General features: G+C 42.5%; 1 protein-coding gene across 1 annotated transcript; it reads left to right on the top strand.

The window, feature by feature from the left end:
* Positions 1-11,092: 11,092 nt before the first annotated feature.
* Positions 11,093-12,517, top strand: LOC126204235 (uncharacterized). Its single transcript, XM_049938630.1, has one exon. The coding sequence runs from the start codon at positions 11,093-11,095 to the stop codon at positions 12,515-12,517; it is 1,425 nt and encodes a 474-aa protein (XP_049794587.1).
* Positions 12,518-15,382: the final 2,865 nt, after the last annotated feature.

Below are 15,382 nucleotides of genomic sequence, written 5' to 3'. Positions count from 1 at the left end.
TTGTTGTTTGCAGCACCTTACCTGTCACGGCACCTTCAAAGAAGACTGGGCCAATCAAAATGCGCGATGGCATGACCACACCACACATTAACATCCGGTAGATTACCATGTTTATCAACGTGAACTTGAGGATTTTCAGGAGCCCAGTGCATGCAGTTGTGGCGGTTTACAGTAAGATTCAGTTTGAAATGCACCTCGTCAGACCAGGTAACCAACTCTGCAAATCGTTCATCCTCACGAAGCATGCCTTCAGATCACCCACAGTACTCCAACCTTCGATCAGGGTCGTCCTCGTTCATATCGTGCACTGATCTTGGCATGTACACTTTCAACTTTGCAGCCTTCAGAATTTGTTTTACAGTTCATCGGCAGACCCGGCTTTCACGTGCACCCTGCTTCACAGATTATTGAGACGACCGAGTACAATGTCACAACACAACGGCGCTGGATGCTAGACTTGTTGATGTCTTTGGTCGGCCAGACCTTTCCTCATGCACATCCTGAACAGTACCGTCGGCTTCAGATTTATCCCTAATCCCATAAACTGTTATACGTGTTCTTTATTGACTTTGTACGCATTACGACATTGCCGTTGTACCTTTATCATGTTTTCGTACTTCCAGTACCACTTTTGCGTTGCTCAAATGAAAATCTTTCTCCATTCATTGATGCACTGTCATCTGCTGCACACGCACGACGAGACCAGTTGAGAAAACAGTGGACTGCGCTACTGCGAAAAATTGAAATGATATGTGGCTTTGTTCCAAAGATATTTACTATCAAAGAGTTCAGTTTTCTGGACCCCGCTGTGTTTAACACCTGGTTGATGGAATAACTTGGAACTGATGTTTTTGGGCTGGTCTTAAGTCTGTTTTCATTACCGGAAGTGAATCTGTAAAGGCAGATTGCCTATTTAGTTTTGTGTTTGAAAACTAAACTGTTGTACACAGTTTTTAGGGTAAGGTCTACGGTCCCTTGGCGGTGTTACACATTTTAGCTTCTAAATCAATACATTCAAAAGATACTATGATTTATACCACATATTCTGATACTCTCAAACACATTCATCAAAACCTATATGGTACTAAACGTTGACCTAGATTCATGAAATTTGGCGACAAGCAAGGTTTCACAGTACAATTAAAGGAAAAAAAATGTAATTATATCATATAAAATATCATTTTACCATCAGAACTTACACCTCATTTATCCACCATCAAAAGAATAACAGAAAAATATTACTGCATATTAAAATGAAAAGTGTTATCATGTTTTAGTAAGTAAATAAAATGTATTAAATGTTTTGTATCTTATATGTAAACTGAAGTCCCGTGCTCGCTTTTATCTGTATCTTCGGGCTAGTCTGATGAACTAGTGTAGAGATTTTGATACGGTCTTGTAATTCCCGGGAATGATATTTTGCCATTATCGATAAAAGAGAAAAATCTTTTAGATTCTTGATTATCGCACTTGGCCAATTTTTTTCAGTAAATCGTGTATGCTACTCTTAGCTGGTAACTGACATTGTGACATTCCGAATTTTTCCTACGATGATCACTTGACGTGTCAATTCAAACGACTGTGGACAAATATAGGCCTCAACTATAAACATTCTCTTCGGGATTGAACAAGATACATTACACGACCACAGCTACACTTTCAATACCATAGTGACTCGTGGCCATCTGATGAACGGCAGCAATAATCAGTACTGAACTATACCGGCAAATCGCTCTAGTTGTCTCAGACTCTTTCATACACAATGCCAGATAGCGGTTTCATTATGGATTCGCTTTTATGTTTTTCACTCTGTACTATGTTCTTGAATATTCACTCTTCTCCAGTGAGAGTGACTTAGTCTCTCACCAGGCTAACCGTATAATGTTCTGGACTATTAGAAATTCTTTCTCCCACTTCGCTCACAAATGTTCTATATAATTTTATGTCACTAGTAGTCATGTGGAAGCTAACAGTCATACACAGTTCATAGAAGGTCTGGAAGGTTATATAGGATACTCATTCACTTGAGAATGGGATGGCAATATGGAGTAGCTACTTTGATGTTGGCTTTGAAGCCTGTATATTGGTAAGGCGTATTCCTCATCACTCTCACGATGCTGTTCACTGTATTTGTTGAAGTCCTGTAGATCATGTGTTTCCTTTGTTTACGGCTGCAAGCTAGCTAATGGATTTATTCTGCATACATCAATATGGATAATTCTGAATGTTGAAAACCTGTTACTTATATATGACGGCATATTTTTCAGTTAGTCTTATGTTACATGCTACTGGAGAATGTGTTTACTGCAATACGAATTGCTTTCGTGAGGACGCCATCGTAAACCGATGGCCGTCATGGTCTAGCAGGCAGATTGTTAGACTCCAGCCCAGGAGATACCAGGTTAAGTTGAGGATTTATCCCTTTCCATCCCCTCTATGACGGCCCCAGGTCCACTCAGCCTGCTGTCAAGATGATTATTGGGGATGTCTCCCTGGGGTAAAAGGCGGCTTGGGTGAGTCGCCCATCACCCCTAGCCATCCTAGTGCCACGGTGAATAGACAGGTTCCAATCTAGTGAAATGAGGATGATAGGTAATCGGCTTGAGCCACAGATTTGGCCTTTTTCCACCATAAATAGGCTTTTGGAGCTGGCTTCCCTCTGTGATATCTACCGAAGATTCCTCTACATTGATCTATTTAATGCAGGCAACTTTTGTTGGTTTTCCAATGGAACTGATAATGAGAGAAAATCACGAAGTACTATGTGTGACACACTATTATTGGTATTTCAACTAGGCACATCAAACTACTGGTACGAAATAGGTGTTCAGAGAGAGAGAGAGAAGGATCTATGTGATGACGTTGCACATGGGATCCGTTTCGTCTTCGAGGCAGTCGACCCAGGGCACCCAGGTGTTGTTCCAGCGCTTGGGGTCGGCCAGGTCGGTCTGCGTGACGTTGGCCCCCGGCTGCGGCATCAGCGGCTGCGTCAGCGTCTCCAGCCACTCCAGCAGAGTTTCCACGAGGCCCTCCGGCATGTCAGCGGGCGAGCCGTCGCCCGCTTCGCACGGGTCCTGCCTGATGTTGAAGACGCACCAGCCGCTGCTGCTCGTGATGTTGCACAGTCCGTGCGCGGACCGCTCCGGGCAGGACACGGTCGCCTCTTCACGCAGCCGCAGGACGTCTTCCACCTCCGGGGCAGCACCGACCACACTGGAGAGCGCCTGCCCCACTGGGCTGGCCAGTACCTCCTCTGGATCGTAGGCCGTCGTGAACAGCGGGTCCTCAGCACCACTTGCCCCCGCGTAATAATCGTTGTTCTGCACACCTGCCACACGAACACAGCTGTTACTGCTGTTGTCCAAACTGCTTACAATTTTACGTACATTATCTGATTAAAAGTATCCTGCCACATATTACTGGACATTAATATGGGGCGTGACCACCTCTACATTTATGATGAACTCTGCTGGGGACATCTTCAGTGAGGTGTCTGATTGTCTTTGCAGGAATGGCTGCCCATTCTCCCTCCAGAGCCGAAAGCAGAAAAGGTAATGATGTTGGATTCTGGGGTTTGGGACGAAGTGGGTGATCTAACTCAGTTTAAAGGTGTTCCATTGGGTTCAGGTTGAGATTCTGAACAGACAAATGGATTTCAAAAATGTTATTGTTCAGCAGCCATCGCCTCACAGATACTTCTTTACGACATTGTGCAATATCGTGCTGATACAATCAATTATCATCTCTGTCCCCTACTGTTCACAACACACAATGCTGGAAAATGTGTTCACATCCTTCTGCATTTAGTGTTTTCTTAAGTTTAATAGGAAGCCACACCCTAACCATGAAAGACACCTAATCTACATCTACATTTATACTCTGCAAGCCACCCAACGGTGTGTCATTACCTCCCTTTCCTGTTCCAGTCGCGTATGGTTCACGGGAAGAACGACTGCCAGAAAGCCTACGTGCGCGCTCAAATCTTTCTAATTTTACATTCGTGATCTCCTCGGGAGGTATAAGTAGGGGGACGCAATATATTCGATACCTCATCCAGAAACGCACCCTCTCGAAACCTGGACAGCAAGCTACACCACGATGCAGAGCGCCTCTCTTACAGAGTCTGCCACTTGAGTTTGCTAAACATCTATCACGCTTACCAAATAACTCTGTGACGAAACGCGCCGCTCTTCTTTGGATCTTCTCTATCTCCTCCGTCAACCCGACCTGGTACCGATCCCGCACTGATGAGCAATACTCAAGTATAGGTCGAACGAGTGTTTTGTAAGCCACCTCCTTTGTTGATGGACTACATTTTCTAAGGACTCTCCCAATGAATCTCAACCTGGCATCCGCCTTACCAACAATTAATTGTATATGATGCTTCCACTTGAAATCGTTCCGTACTCATACTCCAAGATATTTTACAGAAGTAACTGCTACCAGTGTTTGATACGCTATCATATAATCATACAATAAAGGATACTTCTTTCTATGTATTCGCAATACATTACATTCGTCTATGTTAAGACGTCTCTCCATTGAGAACAACATGCGATGTTCTGTTTGCTAAAAACTCTTCAATCCAGCCACACTACTGGTCTGATATTCCGTAGGCTCTTACTTTGTTTATCAGGCGACAGTGCGGAACTGTGTCGAACGCCTTCCGGAAGTCAAGGAAAATGGCAACTACCTGGGAGCCTGTATCTAATATTTTCTCGGTCTCATGAACAAATAAAGCGAGTTGGGTCTCACACGATCGCTGTTTCCGGAATCCATGTTGATTCCTACAGAGTTGATTCTGGGTTTCCAGAAATGACATGATACGAGAGCAAAAAACATGTTCTAAAGTTCTACAACAGATCGATGTCAGAGATATAGGCCTATAGTTTTGCGCATCTGCTCGACGACCCTTCTTGAAAACTGGAACTACCTGTGCTCTTTTCCAATCATTTGGAACCTTCCGTTCCTCTAGTGACTTGCGGTACACGGCTGTTAGAAGGGGGGCAAGTTCTTTCGCATACTCTGTGTAGAATCGAATTGGTATCCCGTCAGGTCCAGTGGACTTCAGTTGCTTTTCTATTCCTTGGACACTTATTTCGATGTCAGCAATTTTTTCGTTCATGCGAGGATTTAGAGAAGGAACTGCAGTGCGGTCTTCCTTTGTGAAATAGCTTTGGAAAAAGGTGTTTCGTATTTCAGCTTTACGCGTGTCGTCCTGTGTTTCAATGCCATTATCATCCCATTATCAAACAGTCTATTGTGTATTGCAGGTGGTAATTCGTTAAACGTAATTTTTCTTAATGTTTTCACAGGAGGTAATGCATCTGACCTGCCGGACGACCTGGACGGCGTGAACATGTGGCCGCGGCTCGTCTCTGGAGAGCCCAGCCAGCGCACGGAGATACTCCTCAACTACGACGAGGTGGCCGAGAACGGCGCAGTCCGCGTCGGCGACTGGAAGCTCGTCAAAGGTCAGTAGCAGCCCGACTCGTGCTGGCGTTGTTGTCTGTAACTTATCAAATATGTCAGACGTTGTGCTGTTGGGTCAATCCACATCCCACAACAGTTGTAATTGTGGAATGGCACAGTGAACTGTGCGTAATTAACTGATACGTGACAGACTGTGGCTGCGATGAGCATAGAGTTCATGTATAGAGGGTGTAATGAGTATAGCTGCACATAGCTTTATATGTGGTACATTAAATGTGTCAACACATCAGTGTATAGGTTGTTTCTTCTCTCCAGCTAACAGGTTTCCCACAAACACCTCACCTACCTGATGTTTTCTGCACAGTTGCAACAGCATCATTAAGTGGACTACAGCTGTCGGTATAGAATTACCGTTTTGTGTCCACGAGTTCACGCTTCAATACCTGACTCGATGTCCAGGGCAAAATTAGCATTAATGGATTACTCTTGTCACATGTTCTGGCAGGTACTATCCACAAAATACGACTTGTGATAGCTATAATTATTAGTGTGCAAATGATGTACATACTGATGTAATGCCGTTCATGACAACATCCTCAGTCACCAACGGAAGTATCTGCACTTATACCCATTATATCCTGCATAGCTCTGATGTGTGTCTTATAAATATTACTCTGTATTAATATTCAGTGAAATCGTATTTCGTAGATCCAAAAAAGTTTAGTAAATATTTGCTGTCTTGATGAGATATTTAGGTGGAAGGATTCCGTCACGTATTTATATGATGGTAAAATTTTGTGAACAGATTTTGGCCAGGAAGGATAAGCAAGCATATAAACCAAAAAACCTGAGGAAATTCGACTGGGCACAGTAAGATTTAATAATGGATACTCGATTGTTGAAGAGCAGGGGAACATTTCTTACTTTGTTGCCACTGGCAGTGTGGTACGGAAACCAGTGTTGACGGTACTAAAGAAGGAAAGTGTGCAATATAGATAGTGGTTACTCATATGATGTTCGCACATCGTGTAGTGGTTTCCGTGATATGTGTACAACACGAGCTGGCAGCCTTAAGGAGTGGTCAAAGAAGGGTGGCTACATTTATGTAAATAATTTAATGCACACTGCGCCTTCTGATGAGGTGAGAAAAAAAGTAGCAGGTGTGGGAGGAATGAGAGAGTATGAAGAAGTAGTAGTTTTTGTAAAGTTGGGCCATTTACTGCAAATTTAATGTCGTAAGATTTGAATCGAAACCGTAAGCGGCGTGCTGGTGCGGCAGGTGTGCAGAACAACGACTACTACGCCGGGGCGAGCGGCGCTGAGGACCCGCTGTTCACGCCGGCCTACGAACCGGAGGAGGTGCTGGCCAGCCCAGTGGGGCAGGCGCTCTCCAGCGTGGTCGGGGCGTCCCCGGAGGCGGAGGACGTGCTGCGGCTGCGCGCTGAGGCGACCGTGTCCTGCCCGGAACGGCCCGCGCACGGGCTGTGCAACATCACGAGCAGCAGCGGCTGGTGCGTCTTCAACATCAGGCAGGACCCGTGCGAGGCGGGCGACGGCGCTCCCGCCGACATGCCGGAGGGCCTGGTGGACACTCTGCTGGAGCGGCTGGAGACGCTGTCGCAACCGCTGATGCCGACCTGGCCGACCCCAAGCGCTGGAACAACACCTGGGTGCCCTGGGTTGACTGCATAGCCGACAACGCAGACCCCATGTGCAACGTCGTCACGTAGTGGTGGCTCTCTCTTTCAACACTCACTTTGCCGAAATAGTGTTTTGTAGTGTTTTGTAAAGAGTAATAAATGGCTGTGACATATCGTACTTCTTGAATTTTTCTCAACAGTACGTGTACCTTAATACCAATTCCAGTACAAATCTTACAACCACTACCCCTGTGTTTATACCTAAATTAAGTTGCTTAAATACCAATATTCCTTCACCAACATGATGATCAGCTGGGGTCCTGAAAAGGAAAAGATGAAGCTTTAGCCAGCGTTCCAGTCTTTACAAACAGCAGTACAGACTGGCCATAAACTTCATGTCAATGACAGCATTCAGAGGGAAGCTGGGATAGAAACTGTTGAAGAACCGGATCCAACTATAAATAGCAACAACGTCTGGAAATTATGAAAACATCTTAATAACGATACAATTAAGATTACTGCACATTACAGTAACGCTGTAGACCAGGTAACTCATGAATGGAGAAGTCAGACACGAAACCGAAGTGCCTGAAAAACACTATGTAGGTGTAAAGGAATGTGGCACTCTTACTAGTCTATTTCAGATACTAGAACTCAAAGTGGCTGTCAAGAAAAAGAAAAGCGCTAGAGTTGCCGGCTTAGACGTCATCCCATTAGAACAAATTAAGACCTGTCAACAAAATAATGGATCCTACACTTCCTCAACACTTGCACCAGCAGATGCCAGATACCACAGGTATGACGAAGGAGCAGAGTATAGTTCATCTTAAACCAAGCGAGGGAACTAACGATATCCAAGCACTATATACAAGTTATCCTTTTCAACCGCCTTTACAAACAGCTAGAATGAGTGTTTCTGAACAGATTTGTGTGTATTATCTGTCCTCTGTTTGCAGCGTTTCAACTTGGGCGTAGCTGCACATGGCAGCTCTTGAATCTTAGTAAAGTATGAGTTTGAAACTCTTCATGTTACTAGTGTGGCTTTCGCGGATCTGACAACAGCATATGACATTTTCAGTCACTGGCTGCTACATAAATTCTACAACCTTCCCAGGTACTACATTTCACCGAGTTTAGCACCTTATTTCTGCGACGGTGATTGTTTTTCGTTGACTTCCAAAGACATGGTACTGACTGGAGAGCACAGAAAAATAGCCTACTTAAGGAAGTGGACTACCTCCATCGCTTTTCAACATGTAGCACAAGAATCAACCGCTGACTCCGAATAAATTAAATTTTCTCTGTGCTGATGATACAGCCCTTGCTGTTCGTAGCAAAAACTTTGTTGCAGTGCAGGGAGATCTGACAAATGCCAAAAGAAAATTATCATGGTACTATAAATCGAACCCGCTATGAAAGAACTCTTCCAAGATAAGTGTGTGCATTCGATCAACAGAACAGAAAAAAACGTGAGGATGCCAGGAACTCTATTATAGGATTGTCCTCTGTAAAGAATTTGAACAATAGTCTTTGCTATGGAGCGATGGCCTGAATGCCATCCATATCAAAACTCCAACCACAACAGCGGGGACTCCGTGGGAAGACCAGACTAACCTTTGATTCCTGAAGATGATCCGTAGCCTTTTAAGTAGTTACAGCAACTACAATCTGGATGATATGCTGATCAGACCTTGTAATACTATCTTACAAAGGCTTTATGTAGTGGGAATGAGTATCAGAAAACAAACAAAAACCACATACGGTATTAATTTTACCTGACGGCTTGGCTCTCTACAGGGCTGCTTAATGATTATGTCATCTTCTTGGCGACTGTTCAGAAAGAAATTATCAGGGACAACAAAACTAGCATTTGCTGGTCGAAGCATGTGATGTGTAAGGGGTCCGCAGGCCCTTACTACTAAGTTTGCATCAGCACAGGTCGACAGGGCAACTATCGATAGTGTGTTGGGTCGCGAGAGCGAGAGTGAGTTCAGTCAGTAGTGCTGTGTTGGGTAGGTTCCCGCGAGGCGGGCTGAGCTGTGCAGAAGCCAGCAATTGATAGAAATTACCGACAAAGGGAGTGGCCATCGCCGCGGTTTAACCCCTTAGTGTTAGTATTATACGGGAAAGTGAGAAAGTATGATTAACAGAGTGATTTCAGTGATATTTGTGTGCCGTTATTGAGATTCCGCGTCTACCGCGCCGGCATTATTTGGATTACAGTGTTGGATTACAGTGACTGAATTTTGCGTGTGACGATTATGAATAACGAAGAAACCTGTGCTGAGATTAGCCGTTATTAACAGTGTATTGACGAAGGCAGTGGCTGTCTCCTTATTTTTGTGCTTTTGCTAAGAATATAGGTCTTATTTGTGAAGCTGTGTTTGTTGTCCTCCTTACCACCAAACAGTACATTATTACCGTATTTTGCGAAGGACAATATGGAATGTAACAACTCCCAAGCAGTCCAATCCGATTGCCAGCCCCATTAGGTACACGGTCATATTAATTATTACTTAATTTGGGCTGCTATTCAGATCCGCGAACGAGCGGAAACACCCAAAATTATAAGGGAGTGTTACACCCTTGGCTTACCGTGAAAGGACTAGTGCAATTTTCGGACGAATAGTAAAGAACAATAGATAATTTTCCCGTGCTTAACGCAAGAAAATTAATTTTTCAATGTGGAATCGGTACAGTGCATAAACTTTAAAATCGCGACAAGGAACAGTGCATTTTTTTGAACAATGCGAAGTAATAATATCTTACGATTGTGACTAAACTGTTTTTCTTGCCATATTAAATAGAACAATAGTGTCAATAAACTGTGGTATAATGTGCAAATGCGTAAATCCGCGCGAAAAACTGTGGAAAGTGAACACCAAAAAGAGACACGTGTGAACATTAAAATAGCAAAACGAACTGAGAATTCGCCACAAAAGTTGTTAAAAAAAGTGTTTAGCGGTAGTATTTCGACTGGAATTACTTTTTGAACAGTGAAAATCGGACGGCTTCGTGTGGACCCATAAACTGTTATGCTGACGACAATGTGTTGTGGCGACGCAATTATTGAGTGACGTCACGCAGACCCGTGTAGCAGTTGCACCAAAGAGCTTCGATCTGCAAGGTGATTTCACACGACATCCTACCGCGGAGCAACGCGACTTCGTGACAACGAGCGCAGTCCCGTCATCTAGTGGCCAAACTACAAACTACGCCCGCCTGCAGCGCCACGGAGCGGCCGACGGAGAACTACGTCGTCTTGTAGCAGATCTTCAACTTCACGCGAGCTTCGGCAGCGGTGCAGCGCCACGCCCACCTCAAACGTCAAAACATCGCGACTCGCGGTAACGTCGGTTGGTGAGTGAAGACGACTGGTTGACATAACAGTAAATTGCAGTGTGCAGTATTCGCGATAAATAAACAGTTTTTAACTGATATTTACATTAGGAAAAGTGCTAAATTGCGGTAATTTCCGAAAAATTTGCGAAGCATACTCTGAAATATAGCATACTTATTTATGCACACTGCACTGTCTAAATGGTAATTGTTTGGGGATTTTACATTTATAGATTTTGTGAGTGTTGTGATTATCTTGTTTAAAACATTTTTACATAAACTGTGTATGTGAAAATTGTTATTGGAAATTAATAGGTTTTTGAGAGTTGTGATGTTCGGTACTCATGCATGTAGTATCATTTTGGGGATTAACTGAAAGGATTGCAGGTTACTGTTTGATTAGTTTCATGGTAGTTAGGAGTGTTTTGGGTTACTAGAGGTTATTTTGTATTACTTGCCTGTGTATTGAAAATAAACCAAACATGTCTACGGAAGATAAGCAAGTCTGTGAGGCAGTAGTTGAAAGGAAAGGGATAGGACAGGAAGACAGAGATGATTCAGGAATTAGTGATTGTGGATTGTCATTAGGAAGCCCATCAGCACATTCAACTAATTATCCCGAGACACCGGGACAAACGACGAGAGCTAGGCTAGTTTCAGAGGATGCTGATAGATGGTCGATGTTGATAGACTTGATAAAGAAGACTAACGAATCAGTAGAGAAGCGTTTACAAGAAACTAATGCATCGTTAGAGAGGAGTTCACGAGAAGCTAGAGAAAGGGAAGAAATATTCCGCAAATCACTAAAGGAAGATTTACAAGAAACTAGAGAAGAGGGAAGAATATCCCGGGAATCGTTAGAGAAGGGTTTACGAGAAACAAGAGAATCACTAAAGGTTTTACAAGAAAATAACGCATTATTAAAGGAAGATTTACAAGAAACTATAGCACGAGAGATCAAAACATCGCAAATGAAGATGGAATGTAATCTGAAGAAAGAAATGCAGGAGCTACAAGAACGGTTGAAAATGGATATCAACGAGAGAGAGAATAAGCTGCAGAAGAGTATAGACCAAGTCCAGGGAGACGTGGAGAAGGTGGAAGGAAAGTTAACAAAAAAGATAGAAGACGATATTGAAGAAACGAAAGCTGAATTGGGAGAAAGAATCAACGAAGTGGGAACAAATTGCAATCATCGAATCGCCGAGGTGACGCAGATGCAGAAACAATGCAATGAGGCAGTTAAGGGGATAGGAGATAGGCAAAACCAACTAGCTGTCAATCTGAGAAATGCTATAGCCGTGCAACGAGAAGAGGATAACAAGAGGGTTGAAATGGAGGTCAAGCAGTTACAACAGGGAGTGCAGCAATTGGAGAGCAAGACAGAAGAAATTGATAAACGAATTAGCAATGCCACCTTAGCCATTGGGGGAGGTAAGGTCGTTACATTGATGAGCAGTGATAATCGGTGCATCCAAAGTAATACAGGGCAGAAATTTAGACCGAAAGGAGGTTTGCACCCAATGATATTTATGAAATGGCTAAAAGGAGTTTTCCCAGCACATCTTAAGGACTCAGACAAGATTCAATTTGCAATAGATAGAATGGAAGGTGAGGCCTTAACTTGGGGAGTCAGGAAGAAGGAAGGGACTACTAGTTATGATCAGTTTGAAGAGGAATTCTTGAAGAAATACTGGTCCAAAAGCCATCAATGTGCAGCAATTAAGGACCTACTCCATCGCAAGTCACTTAGTACATGGAGAGGAACGTTGAGAGAGTTTGCCGAACATTTGTGGGAATTGAACGAGACCTTGGAACAACCCCTGAGTGATGACGTAATGATATCAGCGATAAAAAGAAGAATGAGCCAGAGAATGCAAGAAACTGTATCCGGGAGCCTAATTGAAGATAGGGAGGCCTTGATGAAAATACTGGAACAGTTGGAATCTGTTCGATCACAGGGACACAATCAACCTAATGATCAAAACCGAGGGGAAGGTAATGACCAAAGGAATCATTTTGGTAATTCGTCTAATTATAGAGGAAGAGGTGGTGGCCATAGGTACAGGAACCATGGTGGTGAACGTCAATGGAGAAATGATTAGAGAAGGAGTGAAGAACCAAGAGATCATGAGAGAAGATGGGATAGGCGAATGAATGACACAGTGCATATAGAAGAGGGAAGTAATGACCCAAGGAATCACTTTAATCATTCATCTGATTATAGAGGAAGAGGTGGAGGAACCGAAGAAAACTGAATGACACTCCAGGTGAGGTCCGGTCAAGAGTGAGGGCTACCAGGACCCGAATAAACCTGCTAAGATATTTAGGACATTTAGTTGCAAAACGGACATTTAAAAAGGGAAATGTTTATTTACAGTGTGTTTTATGATGTATTACAATTAGAATTGCATATTTCATATCAAAGATTATCTGGGAATAGGTATAAAATCTGTAACAACTATTTTGTAGTATAGTAATTCACATGTCATGTGTTTAGGTAATAATTTTTGAGTGTATGTTGTGTGTTTCATTCGATATTGGACTATAGAGGACTATTGCCGCTTGATAAAAAAAATTGTAATTTGGACAGTACCATATTTATGTAATGTAATAACCCTTTGTAGAAATTATTGTGGAGGCAGCCCACTACCGGAGTCGAGGGATTAATTTGATGAATTGTATTTCTTTCATTATTTACACTGTGTGTTTTGTTCAAATGTAGCAATGTTTAATTCCCTTGCCGATTCTTTTTCGCCTGCGGCTCTAAAGAAGTTTTCGAGGGCGGGGATGTAAGGGGTCCGCAGGCCCTTACTACTAAGTTTGCACTCACACAGGTCGACAGGGCAACTATCGATTAGTGTGTCGGGTCGCGAGAGCGAGAGTAGAGTTGAGTCAGTCTGTGTGTGTTGTAGGTTCCCGCGAGGCGGGCTGAGCTGTGCAATTGATAGAAATTACCGACAAAGGGAGTGGCCATCGCCGCGGTTTAACCCCTTAGTGTTAGTATTATACGGGAAAGTGAGAAAGTATAATTAACAGAGTGATTTCAGTGATATTTGTGTGCCGTTATTGAGATTCCGCGTCTACCGCGCCGGCATTATTTGGATTACAGTGTTGGATTACAGTGACTGGATTTTGCGTGTGACGATTATGAATAACGAAGAAACCTGTGCTGAGATTAGCCGTTATTAACAGTGTATTGACGAAGGCAGTGGCTGTCTCCTTATTTTTGTGCTTTTGCTAAGAATATAGGTCTTATTTGTGAAGCTGTGTTTGTTGTCCTCCTTACCACCAAACAGTACATTATTACCGTATTTTGCGAAGGACAATATGGAATGTAACAACTCCCAAGCAGTCCAATCCGATTGCCAGCCCCATTAGGTACACGGTCATATTAATTATTACTTAATTTGGGCTGCTATTCAGATCCGCGAACGAGCGGAAACACCCAAAATTATAAGGGAGTGTTACAAATGTTAGACCCTTAAATGTGTTAGATATGCTAAAGAATTTAGAAAGGGAAATGGATAAGTTGAAGTTAGATATAATGGGAATTAGTGAGGCAGGAGAATAAGGACTTCGGATCAATGAACACAGGCTTACAAATACAATATCCAACAAGTGTAAGACTTGCTGTAATAACAAATAAGAAGAGAAATACAAGATAAGGGATATTATGAACAGCATAATGAAGACATTGTTTAAATCAAAATGGACACGAAGTCAATACACCCCACGGTAATACAAGTTTATGTGCCTAGTAGGTTTGCAAGGGCATATTTGATAGGATAAAACAAAATTATTTAGATATTTAAGGGAGATAAAACTTGAATCGTAGTGAGGGATCGGAATTCGTTTGTAGGAAAAGGAAGAGATAGAAATAAGTTGGGAGACCATGGGCTCAGGGAAGCAGATGAAAGGGGTAGTTTCGTGGTATAGTTTTGTTTAATCATTGCTACCAGTTTGTTTTAGACTCATGAATGAAGGCAGTATGCAGCAGTTCGAGCTGGAGATATCAGAAAGTTTCAGATGGTCTACATAACAGTAAGACAGAGATTTCAAAACTAGATTTTAAACAGAAAAATAAATGCAGGAGCAGAAGTGGATTCTGATCGTAATTTATTGGTTATGACTTGTAGATTAAAAATGAGGAAAATGGAGGTAAGTAGGAAATTAATAAGGTAGGATGTGATAAATTGAAAGAACATAAAGTTGTTGACAGTTTGAAATGGAACATTAGACAATGATTGACTGAAACGGATGACAGGAGTACAATAGAGCAAGTAGGTTTGAGAGATGAAATAATTAAAGCAGAAGGGTAAAAAGGAGGTAAAAGACAAAGGCTGTTATAAATCCTTGGTTAACATAGGAGATACAGAATGTAATTTATGAAAAGAGAAAATTTAAATATGAAACTACAGCAAATGAAGAAGGTGGAAGATAATGTCAAAAGACAGATAGTAGAAGTAGCCGGTGGATAAAAGAGAAATCGGTGTCTGAATATTAAGAGCTCAAATGGCAAGAGTAAAAGCGAAATGTCTCAGTGGAAGTAAACTGATAAAAGTTCAAGCTATATGATAAATAACACAGCTCGATAAGAACTGAAGTTGTTTGACGTGAGTGGTGGAAATAGATAGGATTAACAACGGTGATTAACGACGGTTTTCGAATAGAAGACTGTTGTTTATGAAAGTTAGTTCTCGTGCACCAAGCAGAGAGACATTAAGGAGATGAAGTGGGAGACTAAGTGACAAGTGAGAACAAGCAGCGGTAGTAAACCCTCGACTGCTCTGAAGATCCGTAACCTTAATAACTAAATCAATGTTATACCGAAACTGGTAGCACATAAGAAGTTCATAAAATAAATTTCCACAATACATACGGCTGTTGGTAAATTATTGTTTTAGTTTTTTTCTGCTGAATGTTCAACTTTCTTCTTATAAATGCTTCCTATCCAGTGACCTCTCCCA

This window comes from Schistocerca nitens, chromosome 9 (assembly GCF_023898315.1).
Source record: "Schistocerca nitens isolate TAMUIC-IGC-003100 chromosome 9, iqSchNite1.1, whole genome shotgun sequence".
NCBI lineage: Eukaryota > Metazoa > Arthropoda > Insecta > Orthoptera > Acrididae > Schistocerca > Schistocerca nitens.
The sequence above is the reverse complement of the archived record's forward strand: the minus strand, read 5'-3'. Positions and strand labels throughout refer to the sequence as shown.

Bases quoted from the DNA above. Each gene is read 5' to 3' on its own strand.
- LOC126204235 (XM_049938630.1), top strand. From the start codon at position 11,093: ATGTTGATAGACTTGATAAAGAAGACTAACGAATCAGTAGAGAAGCGT.